Source organism: Oncorhynchus mykiss, chromosome 24 (assembly GCF_057628025.1).
Source record: "Oncorhynchus mykiss isolate SJ-2025 chromosome 24, ASM5762802v1, whole genome shotgun sequence".
Classification (NCBI taxonomy): domain Eukaryota; kingdom Metazoa; phylum Chordata; class Actinopteri; order Salmoniformes; family Salmonidae; genus Oncorhynchus; species Oncorhynchus mykiss.
In genome coordinates, this window is record NC_143045.1 from 1,792,509 (window position 1) to 1,817,279 (window position 24,771).

General features: G+C 48.0%; 1 protein-coding gene across 2 annotated transcripts in view; it reads left to right on the plus strand.

The window, feature by feature from the left end:
- The window catches only part of rsrc1 (arginine/serine-rich coiled-coil 1), a 187,033-nt gene that overhangs the window by 59,107 nt on the left and 103,155 nt on the right, over positions 1 to 24,771 (plus strand). For both annotated transcript variants that reach the window (XM_036962128.2, XM_036962129.2), the window contains one exon: positions 11,318 to 11,354. In XM_036962128.2, coding sequence (XP_036818023.2) covers positions 11,318 to 11,354 — 37 coding nt within the window. The remainder of the gene's footprint in view (positions 1 to 11,317; positions 11,355 to 24,771) is intronic.

A 24,771-nucleotide genomic window follows, 5' to 3' on the forward strand; every position in this document is an offset into this window, starting at 1 on the left:
AGAGAGAGATGGGGGAGGGAGAGCGATGGAGATGGGGGAGGGAGAGCGAGGGAGATGGGGGAGGGAGAGCGAGGGAGATGGGGGAGGGAGAGCGAGGGAGATGGGGGAGGGAGAGCGAGGGAGATGGGGGAGGGAGAGCGTGGTAGATGGGGGAAAGAGAGCGAGGTAGATGGGGAGAGAGGGAGATGGGGGAGAGAGAGGGAGAGCAAGGTAGATGGGGAGAACAAGGTAGATGGGGAGAGAGAGGGAGAGCAAGGTAGATGGGGAGAGGGGGAGAGAGGGAGAGCAAGGTAGATGGGGAGAGCAAGGTAGATGGGGAGAGAGAGGCAGAGCAAGGTAGATGGGGAGAGAGAGGGAGAGCAAGGTAGATGGGGAGAGAGGGAGAGCAAGGTAGATGGGGAGAGAGGGAGAGCAAGGTAGATGGGGAAAGTGAGGTAGAGGGGGAGAGAGAGGGAGAGCAAGGTAGATGGGGAGAACAAGGTATATGGGGAAAGAGAGGGAGAGCGAGGTAGATGGGGAGAGAGGGAGAGCAAGGTAGATGGGGAGAGAGAGGGAGAGGGGGAGAGAGGGAGAGCAAGGTTGATGGGGAGAGCAAGGTAGATGGGGAGAGAGAGGCAGAGCAAGGTAGATGGGGAGAGAGAGGGAGAGCAAGGTAGATGGGGAGAGAGGGAGAGCAAGGTAGATGGGGAGAACAAGGTAGATGGGGAGAGAGAGGGAGAGCAAGGTAGATGGGGAGAGAGAGGGAGAGCAAGGTAGATGGGGAGAGAGAGGGAGAGGGGGAGAGAGGGAGAGCAAGGTAGATGGGGAGAGAGAGGCAGAGCAAGGTAGATGGGGAGAGAGAGGGAGAGCAAGGTAGATTGGGAGAGAGGGAGAGCAAGGTAGATGGGGAGAGAGGGAGAGTGAGGTAGAGGGGGAGAGAGAGGGAGAGCAAGGTAGATGGGGAGAACAAGGTATATGGGGAGAGAGAGGGAGAGCGAGGTAGATGGGGAGAGAGGGAGAGCAAGGTAGATGGGGAGAGAGAGGGAGAGGGGGAGAGAGGGAGAGCAAGGTTGATGGGGAGAGCAAGGTAGATGGGGAGAGAGAGGCAGAGCATGGTAGATGGGGATAGAGAGGGAGAGCAAGGTAGATGGGGAGAGAGGGAGAGCAAGGTAGATGGGGAGAGAGGGAGAGCAAGGTAGATGGGGAAAGTGAGGTAGAGGGGGAGAGAGAGGGAGAGCAAGGTAGATGGGGAGAACAAGGTAGATGGGGAGAGAGAGGGAGAGCGAGGTAGATGGGGAGAGAGCGGGAGAGTGAGGTTGATGGGGAGAGAGCGGGAGAGCGAGGTTGATGGGGAGAGAGAGGGAGAGCAAGGTAGATGGGGAAAGTGAGGTAGAGGGGGAGAGAGAGGGAGAGCAAGGTAGATGGGGAGAACAAGGTAGATGGGAGAGAGAGGGAGAGCGAGGTAGATGGGGAGAGAGCGGGAGAGTGAGGTTGATGGGGAGAGAGCGGGAGAGCGAGGTTGATGGGGAGAGAGAGGGAGAGCGAGGTAGATGGGAAGAGAGGGAGATGGGGGAAAGTGAGGTAGAGGGGGAGGGAGAGGGAGAGCAAGGTAGATGGGGAGAGAGAGGGAGAGCAAGGTAGATGGGGAGAGAGAGGGAGAGCAAGGTAGATGGGGAGAGAGAGGCAGAGCAAGCTAGATGGGGAGAGAGAGGCAGAGCAAGGTAGATGGGGAGAGAGAGGGAGAGCAAGGTAGATGGGGAGAGAGGGAGAGCAAGGTAGATGGGGAGAGAGGGAGAGCAAGGTAGATGGGGAAAGTGAGGTAGAGGGGGAGAGAGAGGGAGAGCAAGGTAGATGGGGAGAACAAGGTAGATGGGGAGAGAGAGGGAGAGCAAGGTAAATGGGGAGAGAGAGGGAGAGCAAGGTAGATGGGGAAAGTGAGGTAGAGATAGGGAGAGAGAGGGAGAGCAAGGTAGATGGGGACAGAGAGGGAGAGCGAGGTAGATGGGGGAGAGCGGGAGAGCGAGGTTGATGGGGAGAGAGCGGGAGAGCGAGGTTGATGGAGAGAGAGGGAGAGCGAGGTAGATGGGGAGAGAGGGAGAGCAAGGTAGATGGGAGAGAGGGAGATGAGGGAGAGCGAGGTAGATGGGGGAAATCGAGGTAGATGGGGAGAGCGAGGTAGTTGGGGCAGAGAGAGGGAGATGAGGGAGAGCGAAGTAGATGGGGGAGAGCAAGGGAGATGGGAGAGAGGGAGATGGGGGAGGGAGGTAGAGGGGTGAGGTAGAGCGAGGTAGATGGGGGAGGGAGAGCTAGGTAGATGGGGGAGGGAGAGCGAGGTAGATGGGGAGAGAGAAAGATTGGAGAGCAAGGTTGATGGGGAGAACAAGGTAGACGGGGAGAACAAGGTAGATGGGGAGAACAAGGTAGATGTGGAGAGAGAGGGAGAGCGAGGTTGATGGGGAGAGAGGGAGATGGGGGGAGAGAGAGGGAGAGCGAGGTAGATGGGGAGAGAGTGCAAGGTAGATGGGGAGAGAGAGGGAGAGCAAGGTAGATGGGGAGGGAGAGCGAGTTAGATGGGGAGGGAGAGCGAGTTAGATGGGGAGGGAGAGCGAGGTAGATGGGGAGGGAGAGCGAGGTAGATGGGGAGGGAGAGCGAGGTAGATGGGGAGAGAGAGGGAGAGCGAGGTAGATGGGGAGAGAGAGGGAGAGCGAGGTAGATGGGGAGAGAGAGGGAGAGCGAGGTAGATGGGGAGAGAGCGAGGTAGATGGGGAGAGAGAGAGGCAGAGCAAGCTAGATGGGGAGAGAGAGGCAGAGCAAGCTAGATGGGGAGAGAGAGGCAGAGCAAGGTAGATGGGGAGAGAGGGAGAGCAAGGTAGATGGGGAGAGAGAGGGAGAGCAAGGTAGATGGGGAGAGAGGGAGAGCAAGGTAGATGGGGAGAGAGGGAGAGCAAGGTAGATGGGGAGAACAAGGTAGATGGGGAGAGAGAGGGAGAGCAAGGTAAATGGGGAGAGAGAGGGAGAGCAAGGTAGATGGGGAAAGTGAGGGAGAGAGAGGGAGAGCAAGGTAGATGGGGAGAGAGAGGGAGAGCGAGGTAGATGGGGAGAGAGAGGGAGAGCGAGGTAGATGGGGGAGAGAGCGGGAGAGCGAGGTTGATGGGGAGAGAGCGGGAGAGCGAGGTTGATGGAGAGAGAGAGGGAGAGAGAGGTAGATGGGGGAGAGAGAGGGAGAGCAAGGTAGATGGGAGAGAGGGAGATGAGGGAGAGCGAGGTAGATGGGGCAGAGAGAGGGAGATGAGGGAGAGCGAAGTAGATGGGGAGAGAGAGGGAGATGGGAGAGAGGGAGATGGGGGAGGGAGAGGGAGGTAGAGGGGGGAGGTAGAGCGAGGTAGATGGGGGAGGGAGAGCGAGGTAGATGGGGGAGGGAGAGCGAGGTAGATGGGGGAGGGAGAGCGAGGTAGATGGGGAGAGAGAGAGATTGGAGAGCAAGGTTGATAGGGAGAACAAGGTAGACGGGGAGAACAAGGTAGGTGGGGAGAACAAGGTAGATGTGGAGAGAGAGAGCGAGGTTGATGGGTAGAGCGAGGTAGATGGGGGAGAGAGAGGGAGAGCAAGGTAGTTGGGGCAGAGAGAGGGAGATGAGGGAGAGCGAAGTAGATGGGGGAGAGAGAGGGAGATGGGAGATGGGGGAGGGAGAGCGAGGTAGATGGGGGAGGGAGAGCGAGGTAGATGGGGGAGGGAGAGCGAGGTAGATGGGGAGAGAGAGAGATTGGAGAGCAAGGTTGATGGGGAGAACAAGGTAGATGGGGAGAACAAGGTAGATGGGGAGAACAAGGTAGATGTGGAGAGAGAGGGAGAGCGAGGTTGATGGGTAGAGCGAGGTAGATGGGGGAGAGAGAGGGAGAGCAAGGTAGTTGGGGCAGAGAGAGGGAGATGAGGGAGAGCGAAGTAGATGGGGGAGAGAGAGGGAGATGGGAGAGAGGGAGGTAGAGGGGGAGGGAGAGCGAGGTAGATGGGGGAGGGAGAGCGAGGTAGATGGGGGAGGGAGAGCGAGGTAGATGGGGGAGGGAGAGCGAGGTAGATGGGGGAGGGAGAGCGAGGTAGATGGGAGAGAGAGAGATTGGAGAGCAAGGTTGATGGGGAGAACAAGGTAGACGGGGAGAACAAGGTAGATGGGGAGAACAAGGTAGATGGGGAGAACAAGGTAGATGTGGAGAGAGAGGGAGAGCGAGGTTGATGGGTAGAGCGAGGTAGATGGGGGAGAGAGAGGGAGAGCAAGGTAGTTGGGGCAGAGAGAGGGAGATGAGGGAGAGCGAAGTAGATGGGGGAGAGAGAGGGAGATGGGAGAGAGGGAGGTAGAGGGGGAGGGAGAGCGAGGTAGATGGGGGAGGGAGAGCGAGGTAGATGGGGGAGGGAGAGCGAGGTAGATGGGGGAGGGAGAGCGAGGTAGATGGGGGAGGGAGAGCGAGGTAGATGGGAGAGAGAGAGATTGGAGAGCAAGGTTGATGGGGAGAACAAGGTAGACGGGGAGAACAAGGTAGATGGGGAGAACAAGGTAGATGGGGAGAACAAGGTAGATGGGGAGAACAAGGTAGATGTGGAGAGAGAGGGAGAGCGAGGTTGATGGGTAGAGCGAGGTAGATGGGGGAGAGAGAGGGAGAGCAAGGTAGATGGGGAGAGAGGGAGATGGGGGAGAGAGAGGGAGAGTGAGGTAGATGGGGAGAGAGAGCAAGGTAGATGGGAGAGAGAGGGAGAGCAAGGTAGATGGGGAGGGAGAGCGAGTTAGATGGGGAGGGAGAGCGAGGTAGATGGGGAGGGAGAGCGAGTTAGATGGGGAGGGAGAGCGAGGTAGATGGGGAGGGAGAGCGAGGTAGATGGGGAGGGAGAGCGAGGTAGATGGGGAGGGAGAGGGAGAGTGAGGTAGATGGGGAGAGAGAGGGAGAGCCAGGTAGATGGAGAGAGAGGGTGAGCCAGGTAGATGGGGAGAGAGAGGGAGAGCGAGGTAGATGGGGAGGGAGAGCGAGGTAGATGGGGAGGGAGAGCGAGGTAGATGGGGAGGGAGAGCGAGGTAGATGGGGAGGGAGAGCGAGGTAGATGGGGAGGGAGAGCGACGTAGATGGGGAGGGAGAGCGAGGTAGATGGGGAGGGAGAGCGAGGTAGATGGGGAGGGAGAGCGAGGTAGATGGGGAGGGAGAGCGAGGTAGATGGGGAGGGAGAGCGAGGTAGATGGGGAGGGAGAGCGAGGTAGATGGGGAGGGAGAGCGAGGTAGATGGGGAGGGAGAGCGAGGTAGATGGGGAGGGAGAGCGAGTTAGATGGGGAGGGAGAGCGAGGTAGATGGGGAGGGAGAGCGAGGTAGATGGGGAGGGAGAGCGAGGTAGATGGGGAGGGAGAGCGAGGTAGATGGGGAAGAGAAAGTGTGAGCAAGGTAGATGGAGCGAGAGATGTAGATGGGGGCAAATGTTGCTGACAACCAGCTCTATCCTCCTGCTCTATCGCTCGCATGTTGATTTTGTCCACCCACACCAGACGCTATCAGGACCGTAAGTTGAAATGTCAAAACGAACTCTGAACCAACTATATTAATTTGGGGACAGGTCGAAAAGAATGAAACATTTATGGTAATTTAGCTAGCTAACTTGCTGTTGCTAGCTAATTTGTCCTGGGATATAAACATTGGGTTGTTATTTTACCTGAAATGCACAACGTCCTCTACTCTGACAATTAATCCACAGATAAAACGATAAACCAAGTTTGTTTCTAGTAATCTCTCTTCCTTCAGGCTTCTTCTTCTTCTTTGAACTTATATATTTATTTATTTAACTTATATGGCGGTTGGCAACCAACTTTAAGGTGCATTATCACCACCGACTGGAGTGTGGACCTTAGTTCATCTTTCAATCACCCACGTGGGTATATGCTCCTAAAGACCAATGAGGAGATGGATCAGGCGGGGCTTGCAGCGCGTCAAGCTTCACAAATATAACTAAATTCTATTTTAGCGCACGGCTACGCAGATGATCGTTGGCGCGAGCAGCGCGGGTGCAATGATTGAATAACATGTATGTGTACATTACTTTTGCAACGCGAGTGGTGTGGTCCTCATGTTAGACAGATCTTCAGCCTCTCAGCCCCCAGACAGACTCCTCGTCATCCCTCTCTCCCTCCAGCTGATGAATACTCCCGACATCTCCAATTTGCTAATATTGACCGACAGCAAAAGTGCCGAGCATTAAATGGAGCTCTTTCTAACGCGTTGACTTGTTTGTCCTCTTTTACTTCATTAAGTAGGGAAAAAATAATGACACTTTTTACGGGAACAAACACAGGACCAAGTTTTATTTGATTTATTTATTTGTTCCTTCGCTTTGATGCTGTTGGTTTACTGATTTTGCGAGGGCAGCATGCTCTGTTGCCGGGGTTGCCCAATTTGGCGGTGTCTTAACCGACTGAAGTGGGCAAACGCTCACCTTCGATGGCCACTGGCAAGCTGGAGAAGTGTGCTCTTCACGGATGAATCCCCGTTTCAATTGTACCGGACAGATGGCAGACGGAGTATATGGCGTCGTGTGGGTGAGTGGTTTGCTGATGTCAACATTGTGAACAGAGTGCCCCGTGGTGGGGTTATGGTATGGGCAGGCATAAGCTACACAATGGCATTTTATCAATGGCCATTTGAATTCACAGAGATACGTGACGGGATCCTGAGGCCCATTTTCATGCCATTCATCGGATGCCATCACCTCATGTTTCAGCATGACAATGCAGAGCCATGTCGCGAGGATCTGTGCAGGAATCCTGGAATCTGAAAATGTCCCTGTTTCTTCCATGGCCTGCGTACTCACCAGGCATGTCACCCGTTGAGCATGTTTTGGATGCTCTAGATCGACGTGTACGACAGCGTGTTCCAGTTCCCACCAATATCCAGTTACTTCGCACAGCCATTGAAGAGTGGCACAACATTCCACAGACCACAGTCAACAGCCTGATCTATGCGAAGGAGATGGGTCACACTGCATGAGGCAAATGGTGGCCAAACCAGATATTGACTGTTATTCTGATCCATACTCCAACTTTTTTCTTAAGGTACTGTATCTGTGACAAACAGATGGATATCTGTATTCCCAGTCATGTGAAATCCATAGGTTAGGGCCTAATGAATTAATTTCAATTTGACTGGTTTACTGTTTTGAACTGTAACTCAGGAAAATCATTGAAGTTGTTGCGTTTTATATTTTTGTTCAGCGTAGTTATTGTGTGTGGCTCACGACTAATGTAGACGGGCTCATAAATAAGCTATTCAACCATATAAGAATATCTGCATGTTATTAGTGTCCCACAGTGTTGCAAAATTCCATTAACTTATCCAGAAATAACTGAAGAACCGGGATTTCTGGAAAACCTGGGAATTATGAGAAAGGTACCTGAATTTGCAACCCTAGTATGTCATACTGTGTGTGTGTTACGGTGGTGTGGCTGTGCCTGATTTAGTTTTACCTAAAGGGGAGGTGATGTTACAAGGTCACCCCTATACTATGTCTCACTGATCGTTATTAAAATAACATTAAACAAACCACTATGAAACATTCGAGACCGGTCAGAGCTCGTGCAGGGTGGAGTCCATAGTGCCAACACCTACCTCCCGCTCTGTCTTTCCAACACTCACTCTTTCTTTCTCTCCTATGTCTCCTTTCCTTCTCATCCTCCTCATCTGTCTCTCTTTCTTTCTATTCTCTCTCTCTCTCTCTCTCTCTCTCTCTCTCTTTTCCTCTCTTCCTCTCCTCTCCTCTAGTTTGCCTCCTGTGCATGTAGAACCAGCCACTTCCATCTCGGCGGCCCTGTGTTACACCAACATTACTATTATCTGCGCTGCCTCAAATACAAATTGGATGAACAGCCCCTGACACTTTTTCAATATTATTACATTAAACCAAGTGGATTTTGATTGATAACCTAATATTGGGCTAATGCAAAACATAAATCATGGCAGGTATATTAATTATTTAATATTGCAGGCCTAATTCAGAAATCGATGCGGCTGCGTTGAAGGCAGAGAGAGAGGGGGGGGGGGGCAGAGGGATGGAGGGAGACGGGGATGGATAGATGGATGGAGTGAGGGAGGGAGGGAGGGAGGGAGGAGGAGAGAGAGGGAGAGAGAGAGAGAGAGAGAGAGAGAGAGAGAGAGAGAGAGAGAGAGAGAGAGAGAGAGAGAGAGAGAGAGAGAGAGAGAGAGAGAGAGAGAGAGAGAGAGAGAGAGAGAGAGAGAGAGAGAGAGAGAGAGAGAGAGAGAGAGAGAGAGAGAGAGAGAGAGAGAGAGAGAGAGAGAGAGAGAGAGAGAGAGAGAGAGAGAGATTAGAAAAAGAGATGGAGAGTGTTAAAGGGCCCTGTGTGAGTCCTCCTCTCTCTGTGTACTGCTTGTTCTGTATTCATTTGCCAATAACATGATCCTTCTGTCTTGTGTTTCCCTCTGGCCTAGAGGCCTCTAATGGAATGAGCTGTCCCTTCGGTCCTGGGATGGGGGGGGGGGGTATTGATGAAGTCATGACAGCACTAGCCATTGAGAGGGGGAGGGAGAGAGACTATGCCTCGAGATACAGTAGATAGACAGCGAGAGGGACAGATATGGAGGGGGAAAGAGCGAGGAGAGAGTAGGAAGACAATGAGAGTGTGGGAGCATAATTTAACTGCGGCCCCAGCTCTTGCTACATGTAAAATTGTTTCCCGTTAATTGCGCTTCATTAGGGGATTACAGCACACTGTCACCGTGGTAACAAATGTCTGCCTGTTTCTTTCCTCCCAGGCAGCTCATGTATAATAAATGCGGGCAGTGTGTTACGGTCAATGTAATGTAATAAAAACTAGATGACGGTTTTCTTAAGTGTTGACATACAGGCTCAGCCTGTGACTGGTGCAGGAATGAACAACTCGACTGAATTTTATTTTTGTTGTGGAGGAGATGAGAAATCGCAGATTAGCTTTGTGCCACTTGGGGGGGGGTGGTATCGGGGTACCATCGTGATAATTAGGAGAAAGGTGGTTAGGGACATAGGTATGGGGGAGGGGGGGCAACAGGGTGGCAGAGAGAGAGAGAGGAGAGATTTGATTGAGTTTCCCTGCCAAGACGGCTAGTGGTAATTTTAGAAATGGTGTAGATTTACACTGTGATGCTGCTGGCTACATTAGGAGCTGAAGTCTGTCGATAAGCCTCTCTGTCTCTCTCTCCTCTCTCTCTCTCCCCCTCGGTCCCTGTCTTTCGCTCTTTCTCTCTCTCTCACACGTGCACACACTCGCATGAGCACGCACGCACACAAACCGAAAGGCCTGCCATGGCCAGCGTATGGGTTGTCAGCAGAGACGGGGGCAGTGCGGGGGAGGAGAGGGAGGGGGGAACTGTTTGCTTTCTCTTGATCTTTTGATTTCCTCTGCTACAATTTTGAAATGTGCCAAAAATGCATCTATTATTTACTGCCAATTTGCTCTTTTAAATCGACTGTTCACCCCCCTCCTCCTCTCTCCATTCGGTGGATGCTGCTTCACTGATAATAATAATAATGCATACATTTTTATTAATTATTCCTCGGTAATAAGCACACCGTTTTCCCTTCTGTAGTGATAGGGTTATTAGCATGGCAAAGTTCAGGAGACGTCAGGGCAACACACACTCACACGGTCTGTCTGTCTGTCTGTCTGTGTGTCTGTGTGTGTGTTGGTCGATGACTTTCTGGGAGACACAAAAGGGGGAGGCTCCATGCATACTGACTCACTCACCCACTCGCAGGACCAATTTTGGTCATGGTTGCATCCCAATGGCATCCTTATCCCTTTATAGTGCGCTACTTTTGACGTGCATTTTAAAGGGAGTAGGGTGCCATTTGGGACACTGACTGTAATATTGATAGAGAACTGGGAGCGGCATAGGGGGAATTAGATCAAAGATTGTCTATTATATTGACAAGATATTTGAGTGACCACACAACAATGGAAATGCATGTCCTCATAAATGGAAGTCAGGCTGGAAGAGGCATAGAGGTAGATAGACAGGCCATAGAGGTAGATAGAGCACCCATCATTGTATCTGTGCCATTATAGTGTCTTTGACAGCATGGGCTGTGCGACTGAGGATTTGTCCATTTTAAAGTAGTAAATGTTCTTCTTCATTGGCTGATTGCTCCCATCTCATAGGAATCCCCACCCAGTTGACTACTTTTAAAATGGTGGAAGCCCTGAATTCCAATGTCCATGCTATACGGGTTATATCCATGATGAGTCCTCTATCTATCTCTATGACAACGGGCACAACTCCGATATAAAGTTGTTCTTGGGTATGTTGCCGAAATACCACTCATATCAGTGCATTCCTAACAACCTAACCATTACGGAACTTCTATTCGATCAAATAAGCCTCACATAGAAAAATAGCGCTTATTTGTTTCGATGACCAAATTTGGCACTGTCGTTGACCTCCATACAAAAATTCCGTGCTTCGTGGACAGATTTTAGGCGGAGTAAAACCTCTCGCTTCGTCTCTTCCTCTCTGACTGGATGTAGGGTGTTTGCTAACTTGTGCTTGCCCTTGTTCACTTGCAGTTGTCTTTTCTTACTCGCACGGATTTTGCTGATAGCCACTTTATTGAGGAAAGTTGACTTGTTATGACTATGATATGTGGTTGTCTTACACCGCTACCTTAAGTCGAATGCACTGACTGTAAGTCGCTCTGGATAAGTGCCTTTGCTCAATGGCCAGAATGTAGCCTGTAAATGTTCAAACAGATGAGATCAGGGGAAAGGGACAATTTCATGGAAAGTTACCTGTAACCAGCTGAGTATCATGTCTTGTACAGCAATTACTATACCTTCAGAATACACGCGCGCACACACACACACACACACACACACACACACACACACACACACACACACACACACACACACACACACACACACACACAGAGTATTATCTTTATCCTAATGGTATCACATTTTGGTTGCCCAGAGCGACTGTTTGTTCCCTGTGTGTGTGTGTGTGTTCCCTCTCTAACACTCTGTATTGAAATGATAGCACCGTCTCTGACAGAGAAAGACAGGCCTCCTTTGAAATGCTTCTCCCTTTAAAACACCAAATGAACAACACCCCTTGATAAACAGCAATTATGAACATTACACCGGTGATGGAAAAAGGGGGTTGGGGGGGCGGGGTTAGGAGTGGGGTGTGTGTGCGCGTGTGTGTGTCTGTGCACGTGCGTGCGCATGCCTGTTGTAGCTTTTGTGTGATCCCTTTTTTATATTTAAAGAGTCGTAGCCCACACTTTATTTAACGAGGAGGAAATGTGTTCTTGTGTTGCAGGGACAGCACCTGCATCAAAGCAGCATTAGAACATCTGGTAAGTTCTAATTCCTGCTCCCTCACTATCCCCCTCGCTGTTCACAGCCATCTTTGATATCTGCATCCCAAATGAACATGCATCGGAATGGGCTTTGAATACCTCGAGCTGACAGATAGAGAGGGAAGGAGGGATGTAGTCAGGTAGGGGGGGTCACTCCCCCAGGACCTCTGGTTGTCCCCCCCTCCCCTCCCACCCTTCTCTGTTTTTTTTTCGGTCTCCCTTGGTCTTTTTGTTATGTTTTAAATTACTCTTTGATGTGGGGTTGAAATGTGTGCGGGAGGGGAGAGAGACTGACATTTTTTCGCCCTCTTGACGTTGGTGATGACTTGATGAGGCACATTTAACTCGGTCTCCCCTCTCTCTCTCACACACACACACACACACACACACACACACACACACACACACACACACACAACACACTCCAATGTACCTTTCTACACATTTCATCAGTTATCTCATTGAATGTCTCTGCGTTTTACATATTTTGGCAGTACTTCCTTGGTACCTATCCTTTTCTCTCTTCCCCTCGTTCTCTCTACTTTCTCTGTTTTCTCTGTTTTCTCTGTTTTCTCTCTCTCTCTCTCTCTCTCTCATATGAAGTATATACATGGGGCCGCTCCGGTGCGTCAGTCGGGCCCCCTGAAAAAGACCCCTGGGACGGTTCTGAAAATTTTATGACCAACATCTCTGGGATTCTTCTGTTCTCTCTCTATTACCGGGGTCAGAGTGCCATGCAACAAAGTGAAAAGGTTTTCCTCTCTTTTTTGGGTGGGAACGAACATCAGATTCCAGGTGCCTTTTTTTCTCCATTTTCCTGATGATGGTGGGATGAATAATAGAAATAGGTCAAAGGGGGTGATGGCACTCTGGATGTAAAGCCAGTCAGAGTCAACTCCCTTAGCCTAGAGTAGCCGTGCTCCCTGCATACTAAACTAAACTCTACGCAAATTACCCACAATATGAAACGTAAATGTTTTTTTTCTCAACGACCCCCAGCACCACGACCTAGATTCTAGGATTTACAGATGATTTAGGGAAGCAAACAAACTTTAGCGGCATTGCTAATCATAAAACAAGTGCCCTCAAATTCAGCCATGCAAATTTACATATTCCCTAATTCTTTGTGTTTTTAAATGTTTTTTTTAAATGGTTTTGTGATAGTACAGTGACGAGGAGACAGGAAAGGTAGAATGATTAGTCAGAAGGGATTTGAACTGGTTAGCTTAGGCTTGGAGTACACAGGCCACATCCCTAATTCTGTTGGTTGGTTCATGGTGCATGTCTGTGTGTGTACAGTTTGTGTATGGTCTGTGTACTTATTGTGGTGTTGTGTCAGACACTCAGCCCTCCCAACTAGTTGAGGACACTAGCTCACTTGAGAGAGAAGAATGGAGGGAGAGATACATTGAGAGAGGGAATGGGATGGAAGGAAAGAGAGGGAGAGGGAGGGCGAGACAGTGAGGGAGGGAGAGAGAGACGGTGAGGGGTGAGAGATGAAGAAAAGAGGAAGCGAGAGAGATGGATAGACGGTGAGGGAGAGATGGAGAAAGATAACAGTTGGCAACACCATGTAACAGAGTGTAGACTGGAGAGGGTGGTGGACTAAAAACTCCAAGAAGATTTGATTTACTTCATCGGTAATATCCTCTGTTTTCCTTCACCTGCCTCTACACCCTACCTTCTGCAGTGAGAAGTTATGAGTCCCGCTCCTCTGACTGAACGGGAAAATCAGCAGAGAGGAGGACGAGCAGGTGGGGGGGGGGCGCAGACAGGGAGGTGGTCATTGATTTACTACTCTATAAAAGGACTGTGTGAATTATTCAAAAGAAGATTACATGCATAAACAGCAGGAATCAATATGGTCGTTCCCCAAATGGCACCCTGTTCACTTTATAGTGCACTGCTTTTGACCAGGGATTCCCTATGAGCCCTAGTCAAAAGCAGTGTTAAGCAGGGCACTATATAGGGAATAGGGTCAATTGGGGATGCCGCCTCTGTGTAGGCACTTTTGCATTTAGGTAAACAGGAGGTAGCTAGCTATATATTCCTAATGTAAAGACCAGGCTGTCTCTGGTTGGCTTGGCTGGACAGAACTCCGCTATATGGCTGATGGATTGGGCTGCATAGACCTCACAGATCTCTCTGTTTTCAAAAGGCAATGCTATGTCATACAAACACATGCATGCGCACACACACACACACACACACACACACACACACACACACACACACAATTAGCACCAACTGTATCTTATCCTTTTTTTCTAGACCACCAGAGTGGTTTGCCCGTATGACGGCATTACTTTGAAGAGCTCTAACGGCTTATTGACCACAATGGGACCACAGTAGGATCACAATAAGAGCACAGTGGGACGTCAGGCCTCTGGTAATCAGACCTGTAGAGTCCAGCCCCAGATGCTGGAGGATAATCTGTCTTTAGAGGTGGTGGGGGCGAGGCTCTCAGCAGTCGGTCAGTCAGACTCCCTCTTGACCCTGACCCAGAGGTCAGAGGCCATGGTGAGCTGGACCTAACCCCCAAGAGGGCAGGGATGGAGACAGCCACAGCCTGGCTGTTTGGGTGTGGGGTGTCTGTGCGTGCGTGCGCACAGCCGCACACACATGTTTTTGGAGTTAGCCATAAAAAAGGTTTTCTCCACAGTATCGTGGTGTGTGTGTGAACAAACTCCAGCAATGCTACAGTGTTTGTGTTTTAGTTGACCTTTTAATGCCAGAGCCTGATTTTTAAGACACTAATCATCACACGCACGTGTGTTCTGCTTGTATGTGCAACTGTATTTCAGTTCCATTTCCTGCTGGATATTTGAAATATATGTGAATATTGAATGTGTGTGTGGCTTATTTATGTTGGGTGTTTATGTACATGGGTAGATTGTGCTCCAGTCGTCAGGAAAGCCGGGATGTGTGGAAGTATCTGATTACGATTCGGGACAGAGGACAGTAAATAAAATCCTGTCCCCTTGGTGAGGGGGTGGGGGTTTGGTGTTATAGCACCCTTTGGCACCCCCCTCTAAATGTACCCCCATGAACAACAATTTATCATCCCCTCAAGATGTATCACTGTTAAGAGAAGAGCAGATGGTCATGTCCAAAATGATTGGCACCCTCCATAAAGATGACCAAAAAGACTGTATAAAATAAATCACACAAATACTTAGCTATATTTTACGCAAAAACAAAATGGGAACATTATATTATTTTATACTAATACAATTGCTGAGAGAAAGAGATTTTGTTTATCAAGTGATAAAACAAATTCTCTGAAGGATATGGGTCAAAGGATAGCAGATACCCATAGACTTGCAGTCACTGCAAGCAGAGATGAAAAAATGCTATCCACGAGTTCATCTGACTCTGGGTCTCTTTGCCCTTTAAACTCTTGTTTCCTCAGCTCTTTGTTGTCTTCTGGGCTCTGTGTGGAGGTTCAACTCTGATCAGGCCCTACGAGAGGCTATAGATGATGCACCCAAGTACACCAAACCAACCACCAGGATCACAGTCTTCTTCCAAACACTGCCAGAAACACATCCAGATCTAGCTGGGGCAAGAGGACCACTATAGGAAGCCGTATCTTGAATGCATGTGGTCCTTGTTCCCTTTCTTTAGAGCAGGGATGGGCAACTACAGTCCTCTGGGGCCTGGTTCGTGTCACTCTTTTGCCCCAGGCCCAGCTAACACACCTGACTCCAATAATTAACTAATCATGATCTTCAGTTTAGAATGCAATTAGTTTAATCAGCTGGGCTTGCTAGGGATGGGGAAAAAGTGTGAGACCACCGAGGACTGGAGTTGCCCATCCCGGCTTTAGAGTGAATCAGAAGAGACTCTCTGTGATGAAAGAAAAGATGAATGTACGTCCGCTTTATCCCCAACAGTCATCAGTTTTTTTTGTTTTATGTGCCAAGTGACAGGAAGTTGTATGCGGAGTGGGAGTAAGTGGCGACACGCATGCATGCATTCACGTTTTCCCTCTGTTATAGGGACTTTTCCCACTCCAGTCAAAGGACTTTTTCCCTAATTTACAAGAACTTTCACCCTCTGGTCTAAGGACTTTCACCCTCTGGTCTAAGGACTTTCGCCCTCTGGTCTAAGGACTTTCGCCCTATGGTCTTATGAAATCCCAATGGCCCAGGGCAATGAAGGGGACATATTTTCTATCTTCTGTTATTTTTTGGCCTATAACCCCTCACTAGTATCGCATCTATTTAAGTTCAGAATTAAAGCTGCAATATGTAACTTTATGGACAACCTGACCCGATTCACATAGAAATCTGAGTTATAGATATGTCATTCTCATGGAAAGTCTAAAAAGCGGTAGATCTGTTCTTTGTGCGCTATGTCTATACTTCCCGTTCTTAAGTTTTATTTTTGCATCTTTTACTTGTGGTTTTGTACACCAGCTTCAAACAGATGAAAATACAATATTTTTGGTTATTGAAAAGATATTTCACAGAGGTTTAGATGGTATAATGATTCTCTACACTATACTTGCTTGTCTTGTCACATAAAGTAACATTTTGTTTGTCTGTTTCCGTCAAAGTACCCACTGTTTTTGTTTATCAATACACACCACTCCGCCCAAATCAGAATTCATTTCCAGTTTTGAATATTATTAAGTTAAGACAAAATATATTACTGTGCACCTTGATTCCTTTGCGATGAAGAGATGCTCAGTGTTTGACAGAGCCGTGTTTTGTTACGCCACCAGTCGCAGCCGGTGCAATAATTAGGTTCGCAATTAGTGCTGTGGTATGGGGTTTGTCTTATTTGTTTGGTTTAGTTTGTGGTGGTGTTATTTTGTCTGAATGAATGTGATCAGTAGGAATGAGGAGAGAAGAGTGCCAACGTTAATTGCTCCCAGTGCTCTGCCTTAGTTTCTGTTTTTACACACGTGGGTGTGGGTGTACGCGTGTTCGCAAGCGCACACGCCACCATCCAAATCCCCCCCCACACACACACACACACAGAGGCTTGAGTCCCAGGTGACAGGCACACACAGCGTGGCTCTGTGTACTAGTCCTGGGAGAGAGCTGACTGGTGCTAATCATCCCAGATGCACAGCTGCTTAAAGAGGAGAAGTGGATAAAAGAGTCAGATCAATCAATACATAAAACATCAGATTCATCAGGATTACTGCTTCAATCAGCACTTAGTTAGCTCAGTTTATTCACATGCTGGGGAGAGGGTATTAAGGATTTGGGGTAGGATTGGGTAAATGTTTCTGTATGTGTGTTTATATGTTTGGGTGGGGTGTAGGATCAAATAATGTATGGTTTTAGGTAGAGTCCATAGTTAGTGTACAGTAGAACCATGTTGTGCTGTGGACTTCATTCCAGGCTTGAGGAATCCCTCTTCTTGGGATGTTGTGTCATGGTCCCCTGGAGGTTTTTTCTAGTTCCTGTTTTTTTCCATGGACGTCTTGGGAAGCCGTGTCTGGAGGTTTTTGTCATCTGATGGGCCCCAGCACACTCGCACCCTAGTTTCATTACACATAACCCCTTGTTACTGTTGCCAAGCCCATCAAGGCGCTGATTGGTGAACCACTGATCCATTCACAGCTCTTTGTCAGTTGGCAATGTTAGGGACACCCACACACAAACAGTGCTTTTAACATAGTGTCTTCGGAAAGTATTCAGACCCCTTGACTTTTTCCACATTTTTGTTAGGTTACAGCCTTATTCAAAAATACATTCAATTGTTTGTTTATTCTAATCAATCCATACACAATACCCTATAATGACAAAGCAAAAACAGTTTTTTAGAAATGTTTAAATATCACATTTACGTAGGTTTTTAAAAAATTTTTATTTCACCTTTATTTAACCAGGTAGGCCAGTTGAGAACAAGTTGTCATTTACAATTGCGACCTGGACAAGGTAAAGCAAAGCAGTGTGACAATAAACAACAACACAGAGTTACACGTGGGATAAACAAAAGTACAGTCAATAACACAATCTAAAAATCTATTTACAATGTGTGCAAATGGAGTAAGGAGGTAAGGCAATAAATAGGCCATAGTAGCGAAGTAATTACAATTTAGCAAATTAACACTGGAGTGATAGATGTGCAGATGACGATGTGCAAGTAGAAGTACTGGTGTGCAAAAGAGCAACAAAAAAAAGTTAATGAAAACCATATGGGGATGATGTAGGTAGTTGGATGGGCTATTTACAGATGGGCTATTTACAGGAGCTTTACCTAGCAAAGACTTATAGATGACCTGGAGCCAGTGGGTCTGGCGACGAATATGTAGCGATGGCCAGCCGATGAGAGCATACAGGTCGCAGTGGTGGCTGGTATATGGGGCTTTGGTGACAAAACGGATGGCACTGTGATAGACTGCTATTTTGTAAATGACATCGCCGAAGTCGGGGATCGGTAGGATAGTCAGTTTTACGAGGGTATGTTTGGCAGTGTGAGTGAAGGAGGCTTTGTTGCGAAATAGGAAACCAATTCTAGATTTCATTTTGGATTGGAGATGCTTAATATGAGTCTGGAAGGAGAGTTTACAGTCTAGCCAGACACCTAGGTATTTGTAGTTATCCACATAGTCAGAACCGTCCAGAGTGGTGATGCTAGTCGGGTGGGCAGGTGCGAGCAGCGATCGGTTGAAGAGCATGCATTTAGTTTTACTAGTGTTTAAGAGCAGTTGGAGGCCACGAAAGGAGTTTTGTATGGCATTGAAGCTTGTTTTGGAGGTTTGTTATCACAGTGTCCAAAGAAGGGCAAGATGTATACAGAATTGTGTCGTCAGCGTAGAGGTGGATCAAGGAATCACCCACTGCAAGAGCGACATCATCGATATATACGGTGAAAAGAGTTGGCCCAAGAATTGCACTCTGTGGTACCCCCATAGAGGTCCGGACAACAGGCCCTCCGATTTGACACACTGAACTCGATCTGAGAAGTAGTTGGTGAATTAGGCGAGGCAGTCATTTGAGAAACCAAGGCTGTTGAGTCTCCCGATAAGAATACGGTGATTGACAGAGTCGAAAGCCTTGGCCAGTTCGATGAAGACTGCTGCACAGTACTGTCTTTTATCGATGGCGGTTATGATATCGTTTAGCACCTTGAGCGTGGCTGAGATGCACCCGTGACCAGCTCGGAAACCGGATTTCACAGCGGAGAAGGTACGGTGGGATTCAAAATGGTCAGTGATCTGTTTGTTAACTTGGCTTTCGAAGACTTTAGAAAGGCAGGGGCAGTATGGACATAGGTCTGTAACAGTTTGGTCTAGAGGGCGATGAACGCGGCAGCTTTCAAGTATTTAGGAATCTAAGACGATACAAAAGAGAGGTTGAACAGACTATTGATAGGGGTTGCAACAAAGGCGGCGGATAATTTTAGAAAGAGAGGGTCCAGATTGTCTAGCCTAGCTGATTTGTACGGGTCCAGGTTTCAGCGCTCTCTTAGAACATCTGCTATCTGGATTTGGGTGAATAGGAGGTGGGGAGGCTTGGGCAAGTAGCTGTGGGGGGTGCGGAGCTGTTGGCCGGGGTTGGGGTAGCCTGGAGGAAAGCATGGCCAGCCGTAGAGAAATGCTTATTGAAATTCTCAATTATTGTGGATTTATCGGTGGTGACAGTGTTTCCTAGCCTTAGTGCAGTGGGAAGTTGGGTGGAGGTGGTCTTATTCTCCATGGACTATACAGTGTCCCAAAACGTTTTGGAGTTAGAGCTACAGGATGCAAATTTCTGTTTGAGAAAGCTAGCCTTTACTTTCGTAACTGACTGTGTGTATTGGTTCCTGACTTCCCTGAAAAGTTGCATATCGCGGGGACTATTCGATGCTAGTGCAGTATGCCACAGGATGTTTTTGTGCTGGTCGAGGTCTGGAGTGAACCAAGGGAACCAAGGGCTGTATCTGTTCGTAGTTCTACATTTTTTGAAAGAGGCATGCTTATTTAAGATGGTGAGGAAAGTACTTTTAATGAACAATCAGGCATCCTCTGCTGACGGGATGAGGTCAATATCCTACCAGGATACCCGGGCCAGGCCGATTAGAAAGGCCTGCTCGCAGAAGTGTTTTAGGGGTCGTTTGACAGTGATGAGGTGTGGTCGTTTGATCGCGGACCCATAACTGATGCAGGCAATGAGACAGTGATCGCTGCGACCGTGAATTAATACAGCAGAGGCGTATTTGGAGGGCATGTTGGTCAGGATAATATCCATGAGGGTGCCCATGTTTATGGATTTAGGGTTGTACCTGGTGGGTTCCTTGATAATTTGTGTGAGATTGAGGGCATCTAGCTTAGATTGTAGGATGGCCGGGGTGTTAAGCATATCACAGTTGAGGTCACCTAACAGAACGAACTCTGAAGATAGATGGGGGCAATCAATTCACCTATGGTGTCCAGGGCACAGCTGGGAGCTGAGGGGGGTCTATAAACAGGCGGCAAAAGTGAGATACTTATTTCTGGAGAGAGAATTTTTTTAAATTAGAAGCTCGAACTGTTTGGGCATAGACCTGGAAAGTATGACAGGACTTTGCAGGCTATCTTAATAGTATTTATTAAGCCCTTCTTACATCAGCTGATGTCACATAGTGCTGTACAGAAACCCAGCCTAAAACCCCAAACAGCAAGCAATGCAGGTGTAGAAGCACAGTGGCTAGGAAAACCTCCCTAGAAAGGCAAGAACCTAGGAAGAAACCTAGAGAGGAACCAGGCTATGAGGGGTGGCCTGTCCTCTTCTGGCTGTGCCTGGTGGAGATAATAACAGAACATGGCCAAGATGTTCAAATGTTCATAGATGACCAGCAGGGTCAAATAATAATAAATACAGTGGTTGTCGAGGGTGCAACAGGTCAGCACCTCAGGAGTAAATGTCAGTTGGCTTTTCATAGCCGATCATTGAGTATCTCTTCCACTCCTGCTGTCTCTAGAGAGTTGAAAACAGCAGGTCTGGAACAGGTAGCACGTCCGGTGAACAGGTCAGGGTTCCATAGCCGCAGGCAGAACAGTTGAAACTGGAGCAGCAGCACGGCCAGGTGGACTTGGGACAGCAAGGAGTCATCAGGCCAGGTAGTCCTGAGGCATGGTCCTAGTGCTCAGGTCCTCCGAGAGAGAGAAATAAAGAGAGAATTAGAGAGAGAGAATTAGAGAGAGCATACTTATATTCACACAGGACACCGGATTAGACCGGAGAAAAATTTCAGATGTAACAGACTGACCCTAGCCCCCCGACACATAAACTATTGCAGCATAAATACTGGAGGCTGAGACAGGAGGGGGCGGGAGACACTGTGGCCCCATCCAACGATACCCCCGGACAGGGCCAAACAGGCAGGATATAACCCCACCCACTTTTCCAAAACACAGCCCCCACACCACTAGAGGGATATCTTCAACCACCAACTTACCATTCTGCGACAAGGCCGAGTATAGCCCACAAAGATCTCCGCCACGGCACAACCCAATCTCTGCAGTAGATTGCAACTCCTCCCCCTTTGGCAGTTCTATCTTGATGGACAATATTGTAGTTGGGGATGGACATCTCTGCATTTTTGGTGGCCTTGCTAAGCCAAGATTCAGACATGGTAAGGACATCAGGGTTGGCGGAGTGTGCTAAAGCAGTGAGTAAAACAAACTTAGGGAGGAGGCATCTGATGTTAACATGCATGAAGCCAAGGCTTTTACGGTTACAGAAGTCAATAGGTGGAGGTAAACCTAGGCATTGAGTGACGATAAGAGAGGTTGCATCTCTGGAGGCACTAGTTATGCTAGGTAAGGTCACTGCATGTGTTGGAGATGGGACAAAAGAGGTGTCCGAGGCATGTTGAGTGGGACTAGGGGCTCCGCAGTAAAATAAAACAATGATAACTACCCTAAACAACCGTATACCAGGCATATTGACAGAGAGAGACAAAGCGAGGCATAAAGCAATCACAGGTGTTGATTGGGAGAGCTAGCTAAGACAACAACGGGTAAGACAACAACAGCTAATTAGCTAAGACGACAACAGGTTAAATGGCGATTAATGGGAAGAGAGGGTCAGTTAACTACACACAGGGCCTGAGTTCGAGGCTGGGGCTGACAGATAAACAAAATGGACTACCGTGATTAATGAACAGTCCAGCAGGCATCAGCTATGTTGCCAAGTGATCATAGGGTCCAGTGAACAGCAATAGATGAAACAGGGAAGCATTTCGGCAGTCGTTACTACGCTAGAAAGTGGGATAGCAGAAGCGTCTTCACCGACACCGGGGCACATCAAACGGAATTATGTCGGCAGACCAGTCGTGATGGATTGGCGGGGCTCCGTGTCGAGGGGTCCAGGCCAATTGGCGTAAGAGGTATTGTAGCTGGAATAATTTTGTTTGCTAGCCGGGAGATGCGCCTGGCTCGCGGCTCACTGGTGCTAGCTTTGGGACAAGGATGTTAGCCACTACAGCCACTCGGTAGCAGCTAGCTAGCAATTTTCGATGATCCAATGCAAAGGTCCGGAGCTTACTGCAGGAATCCGGTGGTGTAGTGATTTCTAGTCGTGTTAGTGAAGATTCTGGGAGACATCAGCTGTGTAGCCGAGTGATCATAGGGTCCACCGAGCAGGCCAGGAGATGGGCCTGGCTCGAGGCTAGCTTCGGGGCTGGGCCACTCAGTAGCAGCTAGCTAGCTAGCTGCGATGATCCGGAGTAATGGTCCAGAGCTTACGGCAGAAATCCGTATTCAGACCCTTTACTCAGTACAGTGTTGAAGCACCTTTGGCAGCGATGACACCCTCTCGTCTTCTTTGTATGCCGTTGCAAGCTTGGCACATTTGTATTTGTGAAGTTTCGCTGCAGATCCTCTCAAGCTCTGTCAGGTTTGATAGGGAGTGAGGCTGCACAGTTATTTTCAGGTCTCTCCAGAGATGTTCGATCCAGTTCAAGTCAGGGCTCTGGCTGGGCCACTTAAGGACATTGAGACTTGTCCCGAAGCCACTCCTGTCTCGGTAGTTGTCCTGTTGGAAGTCTTTGTCCCAGTCTGAGGCCCTGAGCACTCTGGATCAGGTTTTCATCAAGGATATCTCTGTACTTTGCTCCGTTCATCTTTGCCTCGATCCTGACTCGTCTCCGAGTCCCTGCCACTGAAAAACATCCCCACAGCATGATGCTGCCACCACCGTGCTTCACCGTAGGAATGGTGGCAGCTTGGTATTCAAGCCAAAGAGTTTCTGACCAGAAAATCAGACCAGGAAATCTTGGTCTGAGAGTCTCTATGTACCTTTTGTCAAACTCCAAGCGGGCTGTCATGTGGCTCTTTCTGAGGAGTGACTTCTATCTGGCCACTCTACCATAAAGTCCTGATTGGTGGAGTGCTGCAGAGATGGTTGTCCTTCTGGAAGGTTCTCCCATCTCCTCAGAGGAACTCTAGAGCTCTGTCAGAGTGACCATCAGGTTCTTGGTCACCTCCCTGACCAAGGCCCTTCACCCCCGATTGCTCAGTTTGGCTGGGCGGCCAGCTCTTAGAAGAATCTTGCTGGTTCCAAACTATTTCCGTTTAAGAATGATGAAGGCCACTGTGTTCTTGGACCTTCAATGCTGCAGACATTTTTTGTACCCTTCCTCAGATCTATGCCTCGTCACAATCCTGTCTCGGCGCTCTACAGACAATTCCTTCAACCTCATGGCTTGGTTTTTGCTCTGACATGCACTGTCAACTGGTGTGTGTGCCTTTTCAAGTCATGTCCAATCAAGCAAATTTACCACAGGTTGACTCCAATCAAGTTGTTGAAACATCTCAAGGATAATCAATGGAAACAGGTTTCACCTGAGCGCAATTTCGAGTCTCATAGCAGAGGGTCTGTATACTTACGTCAATAAGGTATTTCTTTTTTTTTCTTTTTAATACATTTGCAAAAATGTCTAAACCTGTTTTTGCTTGGTCATATTAGTATTGTTTGTAGATTGCTAAGGATAATTATTATATTTTTTTCCCCCCATCTATTTTAGATTAAGGCTGTAACGTAGTCACAAAAATGTGAGAAAAGTCAAGGGGTCTGAATACGAAGGCACGGTACATATTTGACACTTTGATGTATATGATTACATTGAGTATGTTTATTTATACAGTCATTATTATTCAACATGTCCTCACCTAGGATTTATGCTCACAACTCTTGCTTCACGGCATTCCAATCTTCCTGCTTCGCCTCCATGTCTGAATCAATGACTGATTTCACCTGTATTCCTACACTTTGTAATTTGTAAATCTCAGTTCTGTTAAAAACACACTCAAGAAAAACTATGTATCATAGTGATTAAGGAGTAACATTAAAACGAAATAATATGCCCGCTAACATTAAACGACTATAAAAAAAACACTCAAATTGCTGAAATAAGTAAGTCAATGATGAGAGAATAGTCAGATTGACTGATAACTAAAATAGCAGTGCAGATGGCACTCTTTTGCTAAATGCAGCAATCTATTATAGGTGAAGAATGTGTAAGGGAACTTGTGAAAATATGATAGACTTTGTGGCGCAGCAGAAAAAAAATCTATGTACCCGAAATCCAGAGTTTGCTAGTTCAAATCCCAGGTGGGATCTTATTGAAAAGTCAGTATGTAATCATATTGTCATTGATTTAAAGATTTTTACACTATTTTAGCTGAACAGCGTATTGTATCACTTACCTTAAATCCCCAATACCATTTCATTACTAAACTTAAAATGGTTTGGGACACCTGGGACCAACACACGACGGCCAGATGACTGGTAAAATTAATGTCCAGAGAACGTGTTAAAAAAGTCCTCGACATTGAAGTACTGGTAACTAGACAAAGCTCCCCCAGAGAACATTCCCTTGGAACCATCACGCAAATTCCTAAGGACTAGTAATTCCTAAGGACTAGGAAGGGCCTGACATGTCCTGGGAACTTACAGGGAACGACAAAAAAACAAAACATGTTTTAATGTTCCTTGAATGTTCTCAGAACGTCAGTGGGATAACATCTCGCCGAAACCCTTAATGGTACCTAATGGGAATGTTGCCTAATGTCCTCAGGATGTCCCCTGTTTGCTGGGTAGTGATCTTTTGTTTTTGCTTTGTAACACATTTTGTTATGTTGCGAAATTCCTCGAGTAACAAAATTGTTTTGCAGTTTCTTAGTCCACTTTCATATGTAATTTCTAGAGTAATTACAGTGTTGCGACACAGGTGTTAGAGCGACTTAATGTCAAGTGTTACTGAGTATTTCAGGATATTTATATCTCCCTGTTGGGTAAAAAAAAAAAAATAGCATGTAACTGGTGAGTAAGAAAAGCAAGGGATGAGGGGAGAGGAGGATGAAGAAGGATGGAGGAGTGGGATAGTGGCCTGACAGACCCAGGCCTTTTATCAATTCGATTTGCTCACCTTCTGCATCCTCTCACCTCATGCATACTCTCTCGCCTTTTGAAAAAGGTCAAAGTTA